The 24,908-nt window shown below is 36.8% G+C and overlaps 2 protein-coding genes and 1 long non-coding RNA gene across 3 annotated transcripts; 1 reads left to right on the forward strand and 2 right to left on the reverse strand.

Moving 5' to 3' along the window:
- Window positions 1-2,033: 2,033 nt before the first annotated feature.
- LOC125583931 lies at window positions 2,034-3,406 on the reverse strand. Its single transcript, XR_007320943.1, has 4 exons — window positions 3,160-3,406; window positions 2,895-3,070; window positions 2,539-2,741; window positions 2,034-2,227 (listed from the first exon to the last, which is right to left on the reverse strand). It is a non-coding gene; the product is annotated as an uncharacterized LOC125583931 (long non-coding RNA).
- A 10,327-nt stretch (window positions 3,407-13,733) lies between these two features.
- LOC111203817 lies at window positions 13,734-14,457 on the forward strand. The gene is made up of 2 exons (XM_022697899.1): window positions 13,734-13,796; window positions 13,876-14,457. The coding sequence occupies exons 1-2, from the start codon at window positions 13,734-13,736 to the stop codon at window positions 14,455-14,457; spliced, it is 645 nt and encodes a 214-aa protein (XP_022553620.1).
- Window positions 14,458-17,588: 3,131 nt separating this feature from the next.
- Window positions 17,589-19,828, reverse strand: LOC106383629. Its single transcript, XM_022697900.2, has 3 exons — window positions 19,513-19,828; window positions 17,846-19,398; window positions 17,589-17,765 (listed from the first exon to the last, which is right to left on the reverse strand). Exons 1-3 carry the CDS (start codon window positions 19,826-19,828, stop codon window positions 17,589-17,591), a joined length of 2,046 nt encoding a protein of 681 aa, XP_022553621.1.
- Between the last annotated feature and the right edge of the window lie 5,080 nt (window positions 19,829-24,908).

Raw genomic sequence — 24,908 nt, forward strand, 5'->3', positions numbered from 1 at the left:
GATAAAAAAAAAAAAGCTTTCTTTGAATCAAACTTAGAACAAAACTGTACACAATCCAAAAACAAATGGTATGTTTACCTCTTGTTTGATTCGATCTCTTTTATGTTTCTTTGACAAAAGTGTGTTTTGTTTTGTAACTTGAAAGAAATCACAGCCCATGATTAGCAAATGATGTGATGCCACTCCACTGAGAAAATAGTATTAACAGTTATGATAATGCAAATCGGGTATTTACAGATTTTTTTGGTTTGGTTACTATTTCACATATCTGTTTTTTTTTTAATAAAAGAGCATATTCTACTATCTTACAATTATTTGTAAGTATTATATAAAAATAAAATATTTTACATACATGTTTAATTTCATTTTTATGATATTAAATTTTAAGAATTTTATTTAAAATTTTATTTATATATAAAATACAAATAAAACTGAAAATATCAGTTATGATAGTTTTAGGTGTTATCCATCTCTAGAAATGTGCCTAAAGTAAGTTTAATTTTGATTAAAAACATTTAAAATTATTTTTAAATATAATTTAAACGCAAAAAATTGATTTGTGCTTATGATATACTAGTAACTAAATAAACCTCGAGTCAAAATTAATATAAATTTGAATAATATTATTCATTTTCTCTTATTACCTTTTCTTGGCAAACGCTTATTACTATCTTTTTATAATATTATTTTTAACAGTAAAATCTTTAACTATAAACGACTAAACGTTAGCCCAAACTTAAAAGAAAACAATCTAACTCCGCCCCTAGGAAGTTGAAAATGAAAGGTATAAAGAGACTCAACATCATAATGAATGGTATGTTTAAGTTGATAAAAAACACGACCGGTAGGTTTTAAGATGTGGCATTTTGACTTGGGCTATTAATGGGATATAGTCCTTAACGTATATAGCTCCAATCCATCTTTCACTCCTTTCAATTGTTTTCATATCATCAACGCCCATCCCCTCTTGTTTCTTAATTGAAGGTGATTGACACTCAATTCATCATTTGATTGTGCATAAGGTTTTGTTAGACAATAAAGAAGTAAAAGGAAAACTGAATTGCGTGGTAAAGGCCTGAAGACTAAATGACAATTTAAACTCATACGACAGTCTAATGGCTCATGAAACTATACATTCTATAGCCCATTACAATTTTTATGTGCTCTATATCAATTAAAACCTACAGCAAATCAAACATATATGAAAAGTTGTCAAACGATGCTTCTGATTCATATGAAGGAGAAAGAGCTATGAGGAGCATTGTAGCAGAAATAGTTCGAGGGAAGAGCATTTTGCCTCACACTGAAGGCTGGCCCAGAGGAATAGACAGCCAAGCCACCAGATTAGGACATCTAAATTGAGAAGGCATATTTCTGAATTTTTTATTAGAACTAGGTGCTGAGACCTCGCGCAAGCGCGGAGCTGGTTACTTTGGATATCGGTGGGGCGGTATGATTTACGGAATGTTGGTGTTGTTTAAGATTTGTGTAAATTAAAAAAATAAAATTTATTGGAAATAAGACAACAAAATTGATCCTAGCTTTTGACGATTAACTCAAGTTAGAGACATCTCCCAAAACGGAAGGAAAATTCAAAAAGTATAATTAAAGTAAAATATATAGAATGTGAAAAATGCCTAAACATGAAACAGAGAGCGTGGAACAACGGAAAGGGACAAAGAAGAAGATGAGGAAGCTTACGTCAAGTATAGAAATTAAAAAGACAGATATTGGGACAGCGCAGCACCAACTTATTTGGGGATCCATATCAAGTTATCAACTCTGTATATATCCGTTGTTTGAGTAAATACTCAAAGTTTCAAACTACTTGCATTACAAAATTATTTTATTTTTTCAAAATACACATTGTTTGCAGTACTTGTTAGGGAGCTCAAGGAATAGTAGCATATATTAAAGCTACACTAATCTTCATCGCTAAGATCACACATTGTCTACATCCTCAACGTTAGGATATTCCAAGTAACACTTCTCCTCGTCTTCCTCGTCACGGGTTCCATCTTCATCTTGTAAACTCCAAGTAACCATCTTCCAAAACGCAGCACTCCACTTCTCTTCCCTCTTCAGGCTTAGCGGTGGTCTGTGACAAAATCCAGCCGTTGGATTGAAACAGAGCTCTTATATTGGCTTTGTGGTTCATAAGAGTTTCAAGAATAGTGAAACTGGAAGCATCGTGGCGTGTGGCTCCCCTTCTAAGGAGATCTTCCCCCTATGTGAAATAGTTTAACAAAACATAAATATTAAAATAGTTTAACAAAACATAAACGAAGGTTGACGTTTTTACATTATGAAAAAGTAATTGTGGGTTTAAAATGTTTGGGCTCAAATTATGTTGGGCTCTATGTCAAAAACCTGATTTGAACTTAAAAACTGAAAAAAAAACGTTAGGTTATCTTTCTTTTTTTTTCTCCGTTGTCGGGGCAGCATCACCTGTGGGATCCCTTGCCTGATTAGAGCTTAAGTTTGTAAGATTGGGGAGCGATAATAGTGTGATACGTTATTGAAGAGGAGTTTATTTACATCAGTTAGGCTTCGTCCGCATCATTCCGTTGCCGTTGGTCCTCGGGTGCTTCGTCGTCGTCGGAATCTGCAAAAGAAAAGGTTTTAATTTGTTAAGTAAGATGTCTTTTATTTCTTTTAGATACGGTTGCTAAAAACATAATTCATTCAGTTTTCATGTTTTGTTTGGAGATTGCAGGGAAGAAACCGTGGATCACAGAATCCTGTAAAAAAAACAGAGAAAAATCATTAGTTGTTCATAAAAAAACCCATAGACAAAAGCAAAACAAAAACATGAAGACACGTTTCATATATGAACAAAGAATAAGCAAAGCAGAGTTAAAGTGATAAAAAAATAAGTTAGAAACAATCATCACCAGTTCATCAAGGAGGAGAATGGTGATGCCCATAAACTCTCCATTCTTGTTAATGGTCCTGGAATCCTAGAATCGGATGAGCCGACCAACAATGGACTGAGTGGACCTTCCAAGGCGGAGAGAGTTGAAGGTGGAGTAGGGAACGGTGGCAATGGCGGCTGAAGCGGCTGGAGCAGCTGGATAAGTCATTTTCGCGACGGATGTGAGAAAGTAAAGCGATCGGAAAACTGAGAAAGAAAAGTTTGAGACAAGATGGAGCTTTTACCTCGACGGATTCTATATATATGAGAGCTCTGAAGGCGTTAGAGGAGAAGCTAAGCGTTTGGTAGGCGCAAAACGTGCGTAGAACCTTAAAGATCGACCATAATAGCTGATTGCCGGAAGGGGAATCGCAAGCGACGAAGGAGATGGTGAAGATGGCGGCTTCCCTAATCTTCTTAGCTTTGTCCGTATCACCACTTTGGGCAGATACAAAGCCTAATAAACAGAAAATCAATAAGCCCAAAGCCCAAAGCCCACTTTTTGTCGAAGACCATTCGTTACCCTTCAATTTAAAAAAAAAAAAAGTGGGGTCCACAATGTTATATTAGTTTCCGAACTTCGTAATATATGTTAGTTTCGGCCATCAATGTACAAAGAATAACCTTTGGTGTAGTGGTATAATTGGGGGTGTTTATATATCAATAACCTGGGTTCGAGTTACAGATTTGACACTTTTTCACATTTTTTAAAAGTGGGACCCACAGACTGCTGACGTGTTACATCAGGAGGAGAGAAACTCTCCTATTATATAATAGATTTATAAATATGCTGAGTTTTTTAGATAAATATTACTTATTGAGAATTATTAACCAGTGAATAAATTCTAATACTTTATGACACTAGTGCTTCTTTAATTTGTTTAGTTGTTTTTCGTTATCCGTGTAACATATTAAATAAAAATTATATAAACAACGTAATATTTTTATAAATATTATTGTTATTAGAAACTAAATATAAATTATGTTTACATATAATCTTTTATAAAATCATATAACAATATAAGCAAAAATTATATAAAATATAAGTAAAATATTATTTTTTAAATGTGAGTTTTGTATTAACAATTTATTTTAGTAAATTATGATTTATTGTGGTCAAAATGTTGGTGATAGAATTAAAAAATATTGCTATACAATTAGCTTTATAAAATTAATTTTAATAATTATTAATGCAGTTTAATTAGTTAAAAAAAATTAATGTGATATTTTATGTTATATATATTTATATATAATTATTAGAAAAAATATAAATATATGTTGTTAAAATATTGCATAGGGCATCTAACCGTGTTAGACTGGCACTGCTCACACCTTCGGCTTTTATTATTGAAAATATAATCTCCGATACACTCTTTTTGAAACTAAGAAAAAGATTGAAGATCTTTTTAATTTACCACAATGTCAATATTAGTAATTTCAAGGATAGAAAGAATATTAAAATGAGTGGTTTTTATTTTTTTTGTAAACAAAATGAGCAGTTCAAGTTTAAACTAAACCACTCATTCATTTATCTGAAATATGAGTTATTATTTAACATTTGTTATAAACTATTATGTTTATGTCTATATAGGCTCATAAGTCTATGTTCTAGAGGTTCTAAATCTTAGCATTGTATTCTTATATATGTGTATAGTTGTCTATGGAATAACAATAAGAATAACCGATTCTCTGTTGCTCTTGATTCGCAACACGTTATCAGCGCGAAACCCTAGCCGGTGAGAAAAAAAAAATCTAAAGTCTTAGCCACTAAACAATCAGAAACCATAAAAGACTCTTCTTGTTACCGATCGAGCTAATCTCCATTGACGGCCGCTAATCTTTCTCATCGTTACGGTTTGGCGTCTCCCTAATTTGTTTGTTATCGTTCGAGATAAGTATTCCTAATTTTATATTATTGGTACAGAAGACGCTCATTCCTATATGGGTAATTTTATAGCAAATATATAATAGCTCTTGCATATAAAATTCGTCCCTACGCCACTTTATAAAATTCAAGCACATGGTTTATATTCGTGATTCTTGCTGTATTGTTTGGTTTGATATTCGTTAGTCTAGTAGAATTTTAAAACTGATAAGAATCTATGTACATATTTTATTACTTTACATCGATTCATGTCCTACAACTATGATCGCATAGTTCTATAGTGTATTGGAATAATATTTGACTATTGTATAATCACACAAGGAAAACGTAAATGGACAATTTTCTTTGTCACATGTTTCCATGCTTTGTCTGTTTAATTCATTCACCAATCTTATAGATACATGATGGCTTTTATATGTTGATTTGGAAAGTTAAAAATAATTGTTAGTTTGAGTTAGTGTTTGGGACAGTTGGAATCGTTAGCGAATGTTGGGACTTCGTAAGAGCATGATCAACCCGGGCTCTTAGGATGAGTTATTTAGCGGAAGTTAAGAAACTGTTTTTTAACTTTTAACTAAAAAAACTAAGAACCGGTTCTTAAAGTTCTTATTTAAGAACTGGTTCTTACACTACAAGAAAACAGCGGTATTCTGACGGACATTCCGACGGAAAATGAAATTCCTCGGGAAATTTCCGAGGATATTTCGAGGAAACCCAAAATTTGGTTTCCTCGGAATTTCCTCGGAATATACCGACGGAATTCCGAGGAAATATCAATCCGTCGGAATATTCCGACGGAATACTGAGGAAAAATATATTCCTCGGAAAAAACCGATGAATTCTGAGGATATATTATAGCCGTTGGAGAGCCGTTGGGGGATTTTAAAAATTCCGAGGAAATTCCGACGAACTAGCCGTTGGCGTCGGAATTTCCTCGGTCTGTCGGCAAGATTTCAACTATAAATAAAAGCACCCCTCTTCCTCTTCATTCACTCTATATCTTCATCCTCCCTCTTACTCTCTTTACACACGAGTTTGATTCATAAAAAACATGTCTTCTTCAAATTATTTTCGTTCTTGGGTCGATCGACCTCATTTGGGTCCGAACACGAGATTGCTTACGGAAGAATACCAACGAGGTATAACCGAATTCATGGGGTTAGTTCACCGAAAACCGGAAGCAAAAACATGTATGTTAAGATGTCCTTGCTCTAATTGTAAAAATAGAAAGGTTATTAAAGAGTGGGATGTTTGGACTCATCTATATTTGCGTGGGTTTACACGAAGTTACAAAATTTGGTATCATCATGGGGAAACTGATTATGAACATGGTAGTACTAGCGAACCTCAGCCAGCGGTTAGATTAGAAGAACCAATTAGAACGGATGTAGATTATGGTGTAGGTACTGAGGAGATGGTAAATGATCATTTTAGAGGAGAAGATTTACCCAATGCACAAGCTAGGAGATTTTATGATATGTTGGATGCTGGAAAGCAACCATTGTACAAAGGTTGCAGAGATGATCATTCAGCTTTATCATCTGCTATAAGATTGATGGGCATTAAAACAGATTTTAATTTGGCTGAAGACTGTGTGGATGCGATTGCTGATTTTGTAAAAGGTATTCTACCCGAGGATAATGTAGCTCCTGGTTTATACTACGAGGTTCAGAAACTCGTAGCTGGTCTTGGTTTATCGTATCAGGTAATAGATGTATGCAGCAACAACTGCAAGATTTATTGGAGGGCGGAGGAACAGCGGGTTACATGCAAATTTTGTGGAAAGCCTCGTTATAAAGATACGAGTGGAAGAGTTCCAGTGCCATATAAAAGGATGTGGTATTTGCCTTTGACGGAAAGGTTGCAGAGGTTGTATCTGTCTGAACGCACAGCGCAACCAATGAGATGGCATGCGGAGCACTCAACAGATGGTGAGATCAGACATCCTTCAGATGCAAAAGCGTGGAAGCATTTCCAATCAAAGTATCCCGACTTTGCGTATGAGAGAAGAAATATCCACCTTGGATTATGTACTGATGGTTTCAGCCCGTTTGGCAAGAGTGGAAGACAGTATTCTCTATGGCCAGTCATTCTTACACCATACAACCTACCCCCAAACTTGTGCTTGCGACGAAAGTTTTTGTTTCTCTCGATTCTCGTTCCCGGACCAGAGCATCCTAAAAGATCACTTGATGTGTTTCTTCAGCCACTAATATATGAGTTGCAACAACTATGGGCTCAAGGTGCTGAAACATACGATGTTTCGTGTAAAGAAAACTTTCAAATGCGGGCAGTACTAATGTGGACAATAAGTGATTTTCCAGCATATGGTATATTATCTGGATGGACAACGCATGGAAGGCTATCATGTCCATATTGTTAAGATAACACTGATGCTTTCCAACTAAAACACGGAAGGAAAACGTGTTGGTTTGACTGTCACAGGAGATTCCTACCACCTGATCATCCATATCGTAGGAGTAGGAATTTGTTTACGAAGAACAAGAGGGTGTTTGACAGTCCACCTCCGAAAATTTGTGGGAGAGATTTGAAGACACAACTAAGAGATTTTGGTGCAGAAAGGACGCCAGACGTCGGTGGACATGAGCGTTTTCCGGTAGATGCTGTTGGAGACCTACATAACTGGCACAAAAAAAAGTATTTTCTGGGATCTGCCATACTGGGAGGATCATCTGCTAAGGCATAATTTAGATGTCATGCATATTGAGAAGAACTTTTTGACAATCTCATGAACACGATCCTTAATGTTCAAGGTAAAACAAAGGATAATTTGAAGTCAAGACTGGATTTAGTCGATATATGTGCTCGTTCAGAACTTCATGCTGATGAGAATGGTAGGGCTCCTTTTCCCATATACCGACTTGATGCAGAGGGAAAAGATGCGTTCTTTGATTGGATTTCAAACGATGTGGAATTTCCAGACGGTTACGCATCTAATTTGCGTAACTGTATCGACAGAAAGGAAGGAAAGTTTACTGGCTTGAAAAGCCACGATTGCAATGTAATGATGCAGCGCCTCCTTCCGTTTGCCTTCAAGGAACTATTACCACGAAATGTTCATGAAGCAATTGCAGGGATAAGTGGTTTCTTCCGCGATTTATGCACGAGATCAGTGACTCTTGAAGGTATTGAAAATTTGAAGACTAACATAGCCGTGATTCAGTGCAACCTTGAGAAGATATTTTCTCCCTCATTTTTTGATGTTATGGAGCATCTTGTTATTCACCTGGCAAGAGAATTGGAACTTGGTGGTCCTGTGCAGTATAGATGGATGTATCTGTATGAGCGGTATATGTTCCATTTAAAGAAGATGGTGAAAAATTTAAGTAGGGTGGAAGGTTCTATAGTCGCACAGATGATCAATGAAGAAACTTCAAACTTTGCCGAGTACTACTTTCCAGCAGAAGTTCAGACCAAAAACAGAAGACCTGCTCGGCATGATGATAGAGGCGAACGAGCAACATATCATGTTACGGTTCCAGACATTTTCACAAACGTTGGACGACTTAGCCAGTCTCGGGATTCCAGCCATTTTCAGGATTCCCCTTCGCCCCACAGCTCCTACCATACATCTCCCTCTTCTGCACCCGCTCCTGCTCCTCTCGCTCCCGCTGCTGCACCCGCTCCTGCTCCTCCGGGCGTGATGAGTATTGCGGAGTTGGTTCGACAGCCCGGTCGTGACCATCTTTCGTATCTCACTCCGTATCCACATGGACGGGGTCAAACATGGTAATTAAACATATTTTCTTTTTCATTAAAATTTGATTTCATTATTAAGCGTTTGTTCTTTTTATTAGGTTCAACCGATCCGGGAACGGGATCAGCGCATGAATCAACCGTATGATGTACTCGGCCCTCGACAAGGGACATCACACTTTCACTGACTTCCCTACCGACAAGCAGCATCTGTGGTTTCGGCAGTTTGCGGTAAGTATTCTAATTTTTTAATTATATTTTTAATATTTAATATAAATTTTCTACTAATTGTGTTTTTTTTTCCAGCAAGAATTCACCTGGAATTCCGATGAGACGCTCTTTATCTATCACCACTTCGTCCATATAGTTATGGACAACTACGGGAAGCAGATCCACGAGTGGAAGAAGAAGTGGGAAATCAATAAGGTTCGATTTAATTTATTAAACAATTTTTTAATTTATTAAAGTATTTTTTAATTTATTAAACTATTTTTTTTTTTTATTAAAAGGTCCCAAAGTCGATAAACAACACGGTCTGGACGGAGTTGTGTGCGCATTGGGATAAGGAAGAGACGAAAGAAACTTCTTCCACCAACTCCACCAACCGCAGGAGCGACCTTAAAGGGAAGGGCGTCTTCAAGCATAACTTGGGTGCTCAATCTATTGCCTCTCTGGGAGATCGCATGGTAAGTTCAGCCGCCTTTTCTTCAATTATTTAAGTTTTGAAATTTTATTTTTTGTCCATTTCTTCTAATTTCTAATGTTTCTTTAATTTATGTTTTTTTTCAAGGCGGAAGAAAATGATGGCGAGCCGGTTGATGATCTCGCCCTAATGAAGAGGGCGTATACCAACAAGAAGACCGGCCAGATTGATGACGGTCTTGTGAGGGAAGTGGTCAGCCTGGTCCAAACTCACGTGCAAGACGAAGTGTCTCAGCTTCAAACCGAGGATGACGCTTCGACGGCTTCGACCAACTTATCCCGATTTCGAATCAACGAAATCGTTGAATCCGTAAGTTCTTTTTTAAAAGTTCAATTTATTTATTTCTTGATTTAAATTTGTAAATTTGGTTATTTTCTATTTCAGTCGGTTCCAAAGAAGAAGAGACGTTTGGTCGGTTTGGGTCGTCGCACCCAGTCGGTTCCTCCTTCTTCTGCACCACCGCCTTTTGTTGATCCAGAAGTACTTACGGCTCAGTTGAAGGACAAGGATGATCGCATATCTTTGTTGGAGACCCAGATGGCGGCTCAACAGGCGGGCTATGAGGCACAGAGGAGGCTGAACTAGCAAATGATGGAGATGATGCAGAGGATGTACCCGAACGAGGTGTTCCCGGACGTGCCAGACCCGTAGTTTTTTTTTTCCCAAAAACTCGGAATGTTTTATTTTTATTTGTGAAACTTTGAATATTAATTAATATGATTTCAATTTTAATTTTAATTTTATATTTTCGAATTTAAATTTCAAAAATTTTATTTTTTTAAAAAAAATTAATTTTTTTTACATTCCGAGGAATTGAACCCTCGGAATATACCGACTGAAATAGAAAATAGCCAAATTTACAAATTTTTTACATTCCGAGATTTTTTACATTCCGAGGAATTGAACCCTCGAAATTCCGAGGAATATTTCGTCGGAACTTCCGAGGATTGGACCATCGGAAAGTCCATCGAAATATCCCGACGAAGTTCTCCCTCGGTATATTCCGAGGAGCTTTCCGACGAACTGGTGGTCCTCGGAATTTCCTCGGAAACTTGTTTCCTCGGAATTCCGTCGGAAAATTCCGAGGGATTTCCGAGGAAAAATGAATTTCCGAGGAGTTATTTCCGAGGACTTGTTTCGTCGGTATGTCGCCGGAATAACGTTATTCCGACGACATACCGACGACATACCGACGATTTTTTCCTTCAGTATGTCGCTGTTTTCTTGTAGTGTTAGCTTTTTTAGTTAAGAGTTAAAAAACAGTTTCTTAACTTACGTTAAAAACCTCCTACTTTTGCCTTCACCTCATCCCAAATTCCCGGATGCCTCGTCTCCGTCAATTATTTTGTGGAAGTGTAGCAGATTGTGACTACCGAGATTATTATCAAAATCTCTAGTCAGCGTTCAGCTCCAACAATGTTTTCATCAAATAAAAACCAGCTAAGTTCACGTCTTGCTTATATAATCTAATGTTGCATGTTATATTCAGCATGTTAAAGTATTAGTCAATTTACCAAACCCTTTAATTTGGAAGTTGTTTGATTTATAATATGAGTTGGTTAGATTTGATTATCAGTTCACTACGTGATATTTTATTATGAACGATATTGTGAATAGATGATTATATTGTTCATAGTTTAAATAGCTTTGTGGTTTATTAATGGCTTATACTGCTTATCTTTTTAAGTCACTCTATATAGAATAAATAGAGTGATTAAATACTTGGTATTAATACTATCATGATAATTATATGGTTTGAAAATAGTTTTTCGAGTTGGTTTAAATGATCACTTGTTTGCGTTCACAGATATTTTATGTTGATTCAATGTTCTAGGATCTGATGTCTTGTGTTACGTTTTCGTTGAGACCTTTTCTTTTGTTTAGTAAAAGACCTAAAGAAAAGTATGTGGTGTTAGTTCAATAGGCTCGCCTCTCTGTTATAATTAATAGATATATAGAATCGAATGAAATTCATATTTAACTATGTGGATTAAATTTTAATATCTAATGTTATATAACAGCCATGTTTTCATGAGCAAAGTTTTGGAAAATTCAGATATATATGTGCTCTTTATAAAAGATGAAGTTTGGTACGAGATCTAACCAGCGGGGAACATATTGTTTTCAACACCATCTCCATGTCAAGTCTCATGTCTTCCTCCATATCTAGATAAGTACTATTAATTTCATGCTTAAGCTAGATACAGAATTAAATAAAGTTTGATTAAATAGTTAAATTAAACAATTCGCATGAAAGTTGGTACATGTAGCCCTAGGACGGATCCGAATATCCGAGAAATTTAGGGTATCCGGATCCGGATCCGTCGGATCCGTGGATTTAATATTCGGATCCTGATTCGTGGTTTCCGGATATCCGTCTCGATATTCTATTATCCGTGGATATCCGGATCCGGATCCGTCAAAATAATTAAAAATAATTTTTTTAACAAAAAATACTAATTTTTTTTAATATAATACATAAATTAAATATTTATAAATATATTTATATATGTTTATAATATTGTAAAAACTAAAATATAATATTATAAGATTAATTCATGTATAAATATTAATATATCAAATATTAATATTAATAAAATTTAAAAATTTAATGTATTTTAAAAATACGGATCCGGATCGGGATATCCGGACCTAAAAATTAAGATATACGGATCCGGATTCGGATCCGGGCACCCCGGATATCCTTTTTTCGGAGCGGATCCGGAGCGGATCCGGAGCGGATCCGGAGCGGATCTCGGATAATAATTCCCGGGCCTAGGTACATGTAATATGAAATTTGTTCACTAAAATGTGTGATTGATCAAACACCTTATTAAATAGCATAATAATAAGGAGCTAGTAAATTTAAGACAAAATTGGAAAATAATGACATTTTATACTTCGATTTGTAAGAGTAGGACTTTTTGAAAATTCTTTAGATAAGTAGGATTTATAATTTTGTAAATACCATATTGCCCTCAAATTAGTATAGTTAAGATTTATATAATTAATATTAATATTTCGAAATATATTTAACCACTTTTAAAAAAACAAAAAAACAAAAAGTAAAAACAGAAAGTAAAAATAAGGGAAAAACAATAAAAAAAAGTAGAAACAAAAGTCGATTTACCCTAGAGATTAACAAACCTCTCTCATCTTCTCCGCCGAAAGCTTGAAGCTCCTCCAATGGCGATTTTGGGTAAGAACAAAGCCAAATCGTTTCTTCACTCTTTAACTTTCATTTTTCATCTCTAATCTAGTTATTTTCGTCTTTCTTTTTGCTATCAGCCTGAAGAATTGGAGATTTGTTCTTACTCTACGACATCGTCGGACGCTCTTCTTCTTCTTCCACCATCAATTTCATCAACATCTCACGTTTCTAAGAAGGTGAGTTTGCGATTACTTGTTTTGATTCTCTTAACCCTAGATTTCAAGTTTCTCATCACTTAAATCCGATTTATCTTATTTCTTAATCTAAATTACTTGAATGGGTTGATTAATCTCCTTATACATTACGCAATTCATGGATGTTATTGTTTGGGTGTTTTGATTTTAGTTTCTTATCTTCGATTTTGGTCCTTTTTTGAAAGAGGGAAAATTGACAAATATATTCGTTTTTGTTGTTTTCCGATTCAAAGGTTTGGTTTTTTGTCAAATCTTCTTCTTTTTTTGTTTGTGCTCTGATTATAAACTTCTTTTCTGTGATTGTAGGTATGTCTGAGGAGTTACCAAAGCGGTTGTTTAAGCCGGGTGAAGAGACCCAAGTGCATCAGATCAATAACAACTGCAAGATTGTACGCTATTTCAAAAGATTGATGGAGTGGTTGCCAAAGGAGTTGGAGACAGTGAAGAAAGATCCTGTTTTTGCTCAGATTTTTAAGCTGTTCGATAATGGTTTGGGATTCTCGGCGAGAGTGATACACGGCTTCTTATGTAGGGAGCTGTTGACTTACAAAGATTATGAGCTCTGGTTTGTCTTTGCGAGAAGACCTCTCCGATTTTCATTGCTTGAGTTCCACGCAGTTAACGGGCTTCAGTGCGATACTAGTCTCTCACTTAAGGAGTTGGTTGACTGGGATGATGATGGTGGTTTCTGGAGCTTAGTGATCAGGACAAATAAGGGGATTTCTATTTTCGAGCTGTGGGAACATCACAGGGCAGCTGTTAAGAAGTGGAGTAATGCTGATCGAATCAGGCTTGTGTATCTTTGCATCATTGTTTGTATGGTTTGCGGGAGAGATGAGAAGGCACCTATCCCCATCAAGTACGTGAAGTTGGTGATGGATCTTGAGCAGGTTCGAAACTACCCTTGGGGAGTTGCTTCTTTTGACCTTCTATGCGAGTCAATAGCTGAAAAACGAGATAAACTGAAGGAGAATCCAAAGAGTTACGTGTTAGATGGCTTCACCTACGGTCTTCAGATATGGGCTATGGAAGCAATACCAAAGCTTTGAAAGCTCTGTGGAAGAAAACTGAACAAAAGTTTTAAGAACGGTCCTAGATGTGTAAACTGGATGGGAGCTGCAAAGATTTCGTACGAGGAGCTCAACAAGTTGGAGAACATCTTAACACCCAAGGTAAATATTTATTTTAACAAGTAGTAAAACAAACAAATGTTTGTATTAATGATTGACTCTTTTCACCTTTCTTGTGTAGGATGACATATATCCATACATCTCGTGGACAGGGAATTATACAGTGTGTGAAAGTCTTCAATTTAGCAGACGAGATGAGGTGGAGGATGATAGAGTCAAGCTTCTCATGCAGATGATAATGAAGCAGTTTGACTTCAGTGGTCATAATTGGGAGTACGAAGAGACACCGGTCTTTTCTTTTGAGGTTGATAACAAAGAAGGTGAGAAGGAGAAAGTAGCTACGCATGAGGGAGAAGGTGGGAGTGATGAAGAGCCTAACGACAAGGATGGTGAAGGTGGGAGCGATGAAGCAAGTGGGAGCGATGAGGAGTTTCAAACTCCAAAAGGATCAGCAACCATAAGGGCGAGAGATACAAAGGGAAAGAAGAGGCTCCCTGATCGTGGAATGGAAAAAAGGAAGCATAAGGTCCTACATACTAGACCACAACAGGCGCCCTTTGATGAAGAAATGAAGACTTTTGTGACGCAGTTGTTTCAGCAAGGTTTTGCTGCGATGGAAGAGAGGCTAGAGAAAAAGATGGATGAAAAATTTGAGGGAGTGCAGTCTGAGCTTAAAAATTCCCGTGGGGATTCAACCGTCTAAGCTGAGCATGGAGATCCATCTGCGAGCAAGCCAGCGCCTAGCCACCCATCGCCTAGCAAGCCAGCGCCTAGTAACCCATCGCCTAGGAAGCCATCTCCTACGAAGCCATCGCCTAGCAAGCCATCTCCGAGGAGGTCCAAACGCTTGGTAAACAAGCACTAGTCTTCATAACTCTCTGCAATGTGTCTTAACTTCTTTTAGTGTTAGTTTCATGTGTTTATCGGCGTTGTGATGTGTTTTGCATTGTCTCGTTTTGGAAGTGTGTTTGGTTTGTAATTGTTGTTCAAAATCAGGCTTAATTATGTATCTGCATTATGATGTGTGTTTTGTTATGTGAACTATGTGTAAAATATTTATATGAATTTTATTAGTTTATAAAATCATGTTTTTTATGAATTGCTTGTGTGTGCTTAATAACTGGTTTTTAAATGAATTGCTTGTGTATTTTGAATCTGATTTTTGTTTGAATTGCTTGTGTGTTTTGAATCCGGGTTTTTTATGAATTGCTTGTGTACTTTGAAACAGGGTGTAAATTTCAGTCAAGCAGATGATATGGACGAACTAATAGGTACGCAAAGCCTTGAAGGACTTTCTCAAGCCTCGTACGTACCCGATTTTGATCCATCACAGACCAATAATGACAACGATGCAAGTGATTGGTGGACTCCAATGACTACTGTCCGGAAACTACGAAAAGGTGGATCAAAGCAATCAAATGCACCTCTAACATCGGCAAAGTGGGATAGATGGACTGGAGGACCAAGCAAGAAGCTTCAGCTTAGTGACTCACCAATGGCAGATGACGGTTCTCCACAGGCGTCACTGTATTATTTCACCGAAGAATCGTGGGATAGATTCACGAAATGGTCTACGAATCCAACAGCTTTGAGGATTGGTCCCTCTGTCTTTAATTTGACCTTCGCACAGAGAATAGTTTGTGCTGGAAAATGGCTTGGAAACGAGGTATTATTTTCTTAACATATATTTGATTGTGCATTGGGTAATTTTCCATGTGAATATTCAGGAAATGGATGCGATGATGTATATATGGCGAGAGAAAACATCTTTGAGGCGTTGGAATATAGACCGTGTTGCTTTCATGAACACCATGTTCTGCCTCCAGATCGAGAAAGAATACGAGAAGTGTAAAGACGACAAAAGAGGCTACGTAGTACCCAATCTTCTTCTTGCTTATGGGAGAGGAGAGCTTCCATCTCATGGGCGGACTAATAGAGTTTGGGGTGTCGATGTTGATCGTCTCTACTTTCCTCTGTTTGTCCATGCTTCCTCTACACGTCTCCGTTATTCAAGTATTTTTTTTAACAAAATAAGTGATGTCCGTTGCAGGTAATCATTGGATTGCTGTATGCGTCAACATGATTGAGAAGAAAGTGGAAGTCTGTGATTGCAATCGGGGAAGGAATAGGCAATACGTAGAGAAGTTTGCTTGTATGATTCCTAGAATTGTCAAGGCAGTTGGTCCACCGAAGAGCAAGTTACTCCTTACATCCTATTCGATTGTAGATATGCCTATGCAGACAAGATTGAACAAGTCTTGTGCTGATTGCGGGGCATTCGCACTCAAACACTTGGAGTGCATCCTTCTTGGTCTCGACCTCAGTTTAGTGGAAGACGGAATAATGCCTGGTTGCCGACAGAAAATTGCTTATGATATATGGGAGGCTGTCCATGATCCCATTTTAATCCAGCTTATGGCACAACACATCCCTTCGGATTTTGAGAGTTCTACTTTTTATGACTTTGAAGAAGACTGATTATGTGTGTTTGTTTAGGTTTTACCAGGAATGTTGTGACAATACTCTATTTTAGAGTTTTCTAGAAATTATGTGACATGACACTATTTTAGTTTACTAGTTATTTGTGGTTTGATTTTGCATGAAATATTTACAACTAAAATATCCAATTACACTAAACCACTAAACTTATCGATCTTTACCCTAAACCACTAACGAACCCAATATTTACCCTAAAGCCTAAATGTACCCTATACATAAGAACTCTTTACTCTAAACTCTTACCATTTGTGTTGAGAATGACATGTTTTGTTTCATGTATAATCACTACTTTAGTGGATATATGGTGAAATTACATACCCTAACTAATCCCTAACGAACCCCTAAATGGTTTTTCATTATATTTACTAGATCTGCCTCAGGTATAAAACATGTTTTCTACGTCATGAAACGACGTAGTTTTGTATTATTTTTTTACCTAATGCCTTTTCTTCCTCATTCTTTCACGACAGAGAAAAATCAAGGGGAGAGAACTTGGGAGATCAACTCAATCATGTCTTCGGTCGGTTCTTCTGTCGATTCAAGATATCAGCACACCAAACAAAGAGGAATTCCGAAAAGATGCAATTGCGGCAAGGAAGTGCATCTTTTCACTTCAACAACTGTCAAAAATCCGGGAAGATTGTTCCATTGTTGTCCGATGGGATCTGAGATGGTTAGTCTGTATTCATATAACCTTCACGCATAGTCCAATCTAACTGTTTGTTGATGTTAATGATGAAGGACAAAACTCACTTGTTCAAATGGACTGATAAGTCAGTTGTTGAGGAAGTTGAAGACTTTCAGGATCTGTTTGATGTGCTGCTAGTGGACAATTCCGAGTTTCAAAAATCAGTACGAGCTTCTGAGACAATCCTAAACGACATAAGAGTAGACTTGAAGAGATGGAAGATGCAATTGCTCGTTGCGAAGAAAATTCCATCGAATGCATTAGAGAGTTAAGGATCATCAAAGCTTTGTTTGTGTGTTGTTTTGTTATGGTCTTCATGTACCTTACCTATGCATGATGTTCAATTTCTTGTTCTGTTTTTTTCTATATAAATGTAAGACTATGTTCTTTGATGTTTTTGGTGATTTGCATCGAATATAACAAAAAAAATTGCAAAAATCAAACTGTCAATAGGAAGATTCGATTTGTCTCAACAATGTTGTAAGCAAACAGCAAATAACAGAGAACACACACAACAAACTAGATAGGTTTATCACATGTTCCTCTCTTGTGTCCCTCCATACCACACCGGCTGCACTTGTGCTTTTTCTTCTTTGTTGATCCTTGAGAAGATCTAATCTTGTCTTCTACTGTTTCATACCTTCTCTTTACTGGTCTACCAGCACTCTTTCTTGACTATGGTGGTAAGATCTTCGCAAGTTTAACCTCATCTGGGACATTCCATTCAGCCTCTGGAACTGGTATGGGATTAATGGATTCCGCGTAGGCAGCTCTCCACGTTGCAGTGCTATAGACGCCATCAGTAAATCAGTGTACTTCCATACCTGTGTCAAAAAAAGACCGACCAATGTCTAAACGCTGCAAAATGCTGGAATATATAGGTACCAAGATAATGTTTATATACTTCCATACCTCGAGAATATATTGCAGGAATGGCGTGTCTGCATGGAATTTTTCCTAAATCAAATTTCCCACATGTGCATGTTCTGGTTTCCAGATCAACATGACAATCATATATGTCTCCTTTAACAAGTGATCTGAAGTTGTCAACCTTCTGAACCTGAAACCCTCGAGCCTTCACGATTCTCCTATCAATCTTTTTCTCCACCTTATCGGTTAAAGGATCAATATGTTTGGAGCTTAACATGCGACGCTCATAGAACCATCGGGTCATCATTTCTCTTATACTATCTAGCAAAGGAATTAATGGAAATTGTCTAGGAGATCTTAGAGCTGAATTAATCGACTCGGCTGGGTTATTGGTCCTGATGTCATACCTGGATCCAGGGAAGAGAGAACGAGCCCATTTTCTCACATCAGCCTCCTGTAGATATCTTCCAAGTGTCGGACTGATATCAACAATTTCTGTGAAACGTTCCTGAAATTCACTATACCTATATGCTTTTGAAGCCTTCTCGACCAAAGCAGTGAACCCCTTTGTCCTGAAGAATTTAACCACATTGGTCAGCAAGTGGTGTACACAAATTCCGTGCTTTGATCGTGGGTAGACATCCTTGATTGCTTTAGCAATTGACGCATGTCTATCTGACACAAAAGCTAAGTCTTTACTATCAGGAATAACCACACTCAACTGTCTGAAGAACCACTCCCATGATTCTTCATTCTCTGAATCAGCAACTCCAAATGCAATTGGATACAAGTTGGAGTTACCATCTACAGCTGTAGCAACAAGTAGAACTCCTTTATATTTATTTTTCAGAAAAGTTCCATCAACAACATTCACCCTACGCATATGACTGTGAAATCCTCTAACTGATTGCCCAAACGACATAAATAGATACATGAATCTACCATCCTTCTTAGTTTCATAGTGAGTGTGTGTACCAGGATTAACTTCTTTAATCATATGCAAATATTTTGGTATATTTGCATAACTTTCGTCTGGTATACCTCTAACAGCTGCAATTGCATACTCACGAGCTTCCCAAGCGTGCCAATAAGTAATTTCGCAGCTATGTTCTAGCCTCATAAACTGAATGATGTCGTTTGCTTTGGGGCCATCATTGGCATCATCAAACCGATGTTGTATCAGCTTTCCAATAGTTCTTGCCGACGCCGTTTTTCCGAAGTTGCTTTTCTTTGAAGGAGCACATGAGTGTATACCCACACACTTATTGATCATGAAATATGTAGACCCATCAACACATTCCGCACGCACAGTCCAGTTGCACGTATTATCCTTACATCGTATAGACCACCACTTTTTCGTTGATTTGGTAACAAGGAAATCGTAATTATTCTTCATCGCCCAAATTTCCATTGTTGCCTTTAGGACACGTTTACTTTGGAAAAGTTGATCTTTCTTCACGAAATCTTTGTTCCCAGCTCGGCTTTCCTTTTCACTATCGCCATACTTTTCACTCTTTGAACCAGCATGACCGGAACCATCCTCAATGACATGATTCTTCCTTTTATCACAACACTTTGTTGATGGTTCTGCAAAATCTCCCAGATTTATGTCAGGAACTTCACCTTCCTCAACATTACTTGAATCACACGGTTCCTTATTGAGATCGATATTGACTCGGTCCTTTTACTTTACACCAGTACCAGTACCAGAGAACGTGACACACAAGGTTGTAGAGGAACCCTTCTTTGCGTAGCCCACAAAGTTACACACTTGTCGATCATTACTGATACTAATGGGAGGATTTCCTCTTTGATTGACCATCTCATAACTGAACTCGACATTAACCAAATTAGGGTCGACCCCATAATCTTCACACACCATGATCTTGAGTTCCTCCAGTAAAGTAGTAGTTTCTAATGTCACCATTCGACCACGCCTTTGTTTGTCTGCCAAGAAACTCCACTCGTCACTGAAACTTGACATCCATACACCAGATTTAACGTAGATTAGAACCATCTTGTGTTGGTTGATAGAAGAGATTTTTGTCGATGAAGAAGAGAGAGGAACAAGGAACGAGGGAGATAGAGATCGTGTGAAGAGAAAAGGGAGAAAATCGTGGGGGGGGGGAGATATTTAGGAAATATTTAGTTAGGATATATTTAGGAAAGATATGATCACGAAATTTGGAAGTTTCCATTTTTACTTTATTTGGCAAGAATATACATCATACGTAAGGCAGAAATATGTAGAGAGAATGGAAACTACATTCTGCCTTAGGCAGAAATATGTAGAGAGAATGGAAACTACATTCTGCCTTAGGCTATTATATAGTAAAAGGCAGAACAAGGTATGACTTGTAAAAAAGAAAAGGTATTTCACTGACTCTAGGATAGAACTTGTAAAAAAGCCGTAGGTAGACTGAAGTTATCAAGATAGAATATTACGACAAAAAATCTAGCTAAGGTAAACTATTGAAGAAAGTGTAGTTTATATTTTCTATCCAAGGTAAACCTATGTACAATATTTTATATTCGCTTTGTAGACTACATATATGGCTAGAATAAGTATTCTGTTACAGCTTTGATATTAAATAAAACATAGTTCCACAATTTTTAAAAATTAAATTTAAACATAAAAGTATATATACTTTGGTTTCAAATGATTCTACATTTTTTTATATTTTTTTACCTAAGTTTACTATTTTTTCCACAACACAAGGGCAAAACCAGTCCAAAACGACCAAAGTCTTATTTTGACAAACAAAGTTCGAAAATCTCTTGTTTTTCCAATTCTCCCTAAATTTAATGGTTACTATATGAGTATTATCTATTTTTGATATAATAAGGTTCTCGTGATAATTTTTTTGGCTATAAGATACGATTTGATATGTATAAATATTATATTTATATACAAAGGTTTTAAGTTTAAGGCTTGATCTTAAGAGATCCATAAGTTTTGGAGAATAATTCAAAGAAAGGTATGATCACCTAAGTGTTTTTACCTAAAACTCAATATTTCTTTTGAAGCTAAAGATTACAAGACGTTAAGTCTGTAAATATATCTAAGTTTTTATAACTATATTTTGTTTCTTTGAGATTAAGAAAAATAATGAGTTATTGATGTAAGATGATAAATCACGTCTAGTTAATTATGATATTTCTCTTGAAGAGAATATAGCACTTATATTAAGAAAGAAAATCCACACAAATAGTATTGTTGTAGACGTGAATATGGATATAAATAAGGTTAAGATCCAAAGTGTTTCTTTTTAGAGCACATAATCTTACTTGAAGTTAAGAAAATAAAAATGATAGTTAAGAAAAAATATGTTTCAATCATCTAAAGATGAAAGAAAACCGATGTGAATACAATACAAGGTAATATAGAACTTATAAAATGTTCAAGAAGAGGATATGCAGAAGAGTTCATAAATATCACTACACATTAAAAAAAAAAAGTGATTTGAAATATTACATTCTCATAAGTCTCAAAGTAAGAAAGATCTATGAAAGAATACATAACCCGAATATGGTATGTTGTTGATTCAAAAATGAGATTCATTCGAGATTGATAAACCTGTAGTAGTATCATCTCGAGGCGAAGAGTTAAAGAATCTCACATTTTATATTAAGTAAAACATCTAGAAGATTATGTTTTACTAAACTGAGATTGATGAATCCTTCAAAAACTAAATCTATATAAATCTGAGACATTAAGCGAAAGAAATGTTAAATCCATTTTATATCAGAAATATTTTTTAAAAAGTATAATCAAGAAAGTGCCTACATCTTCTTCATGTATTGTAATTATTAGAAAATGGAAATAAATGAAATAGTAAACCGGAAGTTTACTGAAAGTGTAATGTTTGGCAAATCGGTTATGCAATCCCGGTTAATAATGATGCGAAAGATAATCATATAGACATTCATTGAAGAACCAGAAAATTCTTAAGGATGATATTCTATATGCTACTTGCTTACAAAGCAATATAAAAATATGGCTTTTCACCAGTTAAATAGATTTAGAATCTATAAATACAAGGAGATGTTTGTGGGCTTGATCACCCACTGGTGGACAGATCATCCACCATGTCTTTATAATTAATGCATCGACAAGACGGTTGTATGTATCCTTGTCATAGATCCGCAACCTGATGTTTGCAAGATTTATTGGTAATACTGGTGAAGTCACAAGCCTTTGATAATTATGTTATGCATGTTGAGATACATGATGAACATGTTGTAGCTAATGTTCATATGTAAGATGCAACATCATTGATTCGCATAATGCCAAAAGTAATTAAGAACTCTCCCCATCAAATTGGTTATGGGTCAGGAATCAAAGATCCCATCTAGAAAATTTGGATAAGTTGTAGTTGCTCCACCACACCGCTAAAGATGAGACCTCAAAGGAGGTTATAAATATGTTGGGATATGATCTCCATTGATTATAAGATTTAATTAAAGACTCAAAGTTAGTCTACCCAACATTAGGGGGAGAAAAATAAACAGCTGGAGAATGAATGAGTTGAATGAATTATCAATGATCCTCGGACTAAAGAGCGTGAATAAAAGTTCAAAACTGAATGATGGAGATAATTCTATTAAAAAGATTAGCATATGAGTTGCAAGACTCATTTGCTGACCTTAAGGAAGTGATTAAGTCACAAGTATCAGCTGTAAATGCTCATGTTTAAATTGATGTCCTAGAAGGACAATATCAAACTGCTAATGAGTCTAAAAATTGTCTGAAGCGTGATAGACCTATCAGTTCCAAATATAAAAATCCTCTGAAAAGAAAAAGAACATGAATGGGAATGGAAAAATCGATGAATGAAATATTAAAGATCTCGAGAAGAGATAGAAAACATGACAAGAAAAAAAAAGATTCAGGTACCTGAGAATAAAGAAATCTCAACAGCTATGTCATGTCTAGAAAAATATGGAACTGATATCAAATCGACGTCGTAAGATTTGATCTCCAAAATATGACAAATAGACCAAGATATGTGCATGGATTCCAAATAGACCAAGATATGACATTTTTTGTGAAAGAGAGGCTATGGACTACAAGCCTAATGGTCTAAGAGATTATCTGCAAATCAAACGAGTTTATTCATTGAGAATATGTTTATATCCATTCCTAAAAGGATGATATGTATGATGATAATACATCTCCCAAAGATGATGCTTCCAGGGGGAGAATATGATGATGCGCGTGGTTGTACTCTTTTTCCTTATCATTGGTTTTGTCCCACTGGGTTTTCCATGTCAAGGTTTTAACGAGACAACCAATAACACGCTAATGATACACACCTAAAGAGGAATGTCATCAATCTTCCAAAGTATTTTTCGATATTCAAGAAGCAGGAGAAAATGAGATAGATCAATCTTACTTGAAGAAGAATCAATGCATGAACACATTCCATTCTAGAGACAGAATCGAAGGTCAAAAGATTTCCAATCAAAGGAGACCTTCTAGATGGAATTAAAATATGAAATTGGTTTCCAGAGAAATATATTTAAGTCTATTTTCATCTCCAATTTGAATCAAGTCATTCTCCATGATAGAACTCGAGATATGAATGTTTCCGTGGGACATGTACAATCTGTCTCAGAATACCTAATATCGTCTGATATTCCAAATATGGCTAGATATTCCAATCTTACCACAGCTACACCAGTGCCTTAAGTTATAAATGGATGTTAGCTTCGATTTCCACGTGGTTTGAAGTCATTTTGTCCTACGGCCATCAAGATATTCAAGTTTCGGCGAGGAGTGTCGAATCAGCCAAAAGAAGTGAACCGGTCCAAGCCTAAAACGAAGGAGTTAATTCATCACATTGGATTGTGTCATATCAGATATCTCAAGTTATGTTTTAATCAGGGGGAGTATGCACTCTTTTTCCCTTAACCATGGTTTTTTCCACTGGGTTTTCCTGGTAAGGTTTTTAACGAGGCAGCATCATACGCGTATTAGGACTTATTTTGTATAATGGACATCCAAGGGGGAGTGTTATAAACTATTATGTGGATGTCCATATTGTAGATCCTAAAATCTACACTAAGAATTTAATAGTGATCGGGAGTTCAATGTAGGGAAGAAATAACGTGGGCAACGATATAATCAGGCCTGAGTCAAAATAGACTATATTCGTAGGTCAAATATCATATAGATATTAGGAGAAGGAAACATCGTGACTGAACTCGGGATCGAGCTGCCTACGTACCCGTCAAGGGATCGTGTCATGTCCCCGATTCTGGATAGGATCGTCCGGACGGACTGCGGTGCGTGGAAATGCACCAGTATGGTCATATGGCCCAAAGACAAGCGTGTCATAGCCTGGAAGTAAGGTTAAGGGCATCAGGAAGCTAAGGCATAGCTAATCCAAGAAGGAGATAAGCTCAAAGGAGCTGGACAAGCGAGCTGGTAGCTGGACAAGATCCAGGTGAAGCTCGATGAAGTGAGTGATCAGAATGGATCATGGGAAAACTAAGTCTAGGTCTGGAAATTGACCAAGGGACTTAGAAGGATTGAAGAAGATAAAGGAAACAAGCTGGACACAGTGTATAACAGCTGGGCGATGCAGTAAGCAAGCTCGACCAGCTAGGTGAAGTGTAGTGCAGCTCAGTGTAGCTCACTGAAGAGTGTGTCAGCTCCCTGAGCTGGATGGTCTAGCTCACTCAGCTGGGTCAGCTGGGGATCAGCTCAACTCAGATGGACTGAGTGTTCAGGTCTCGGGCAGTTGGGCCGGGTCTGGACAGTGGCCGGGCCATATGGACGGTTATGGGCTGGTGGGATCTTGACATGAACCACCAAGGGTCTGTGGGTCTTGGCCTCAGACAAGGGACTCAGGATGATTTTCTGGGCCTAGGTTTCGGACAGCCCAAAGGAGAGAAGAGCAGTTGGGCAGTTATTTCCAAAAAGGTGCAAAAGGGGCAGTTTTGTACCCTTTCTCTCTAACTGCTTGTGGTGGTTTCTCCAGGGCAGTTGGGGCTCAGTTTCTCTATAAATAAAGAGTCCCTGGCACAGATAATGGCACGAAATTCCTTAGGCAAAGCTCTGCCAAAATCTTACCAGAAAGATAAAGAGAGAG

This window comes from Brassica napus, chromosome C3 (assembly GCF_020379485.1).
Source record: "Brassica napus cultivar Da-Ae chromosome C3, Da-Ae, whole genome shotgun sequence".
NCBI lineage: Eukaryota > Viridiplantae > Streptophyta > Magnoliopsida > Brassicales > Brassicaceae > Brassica > Brassica napus.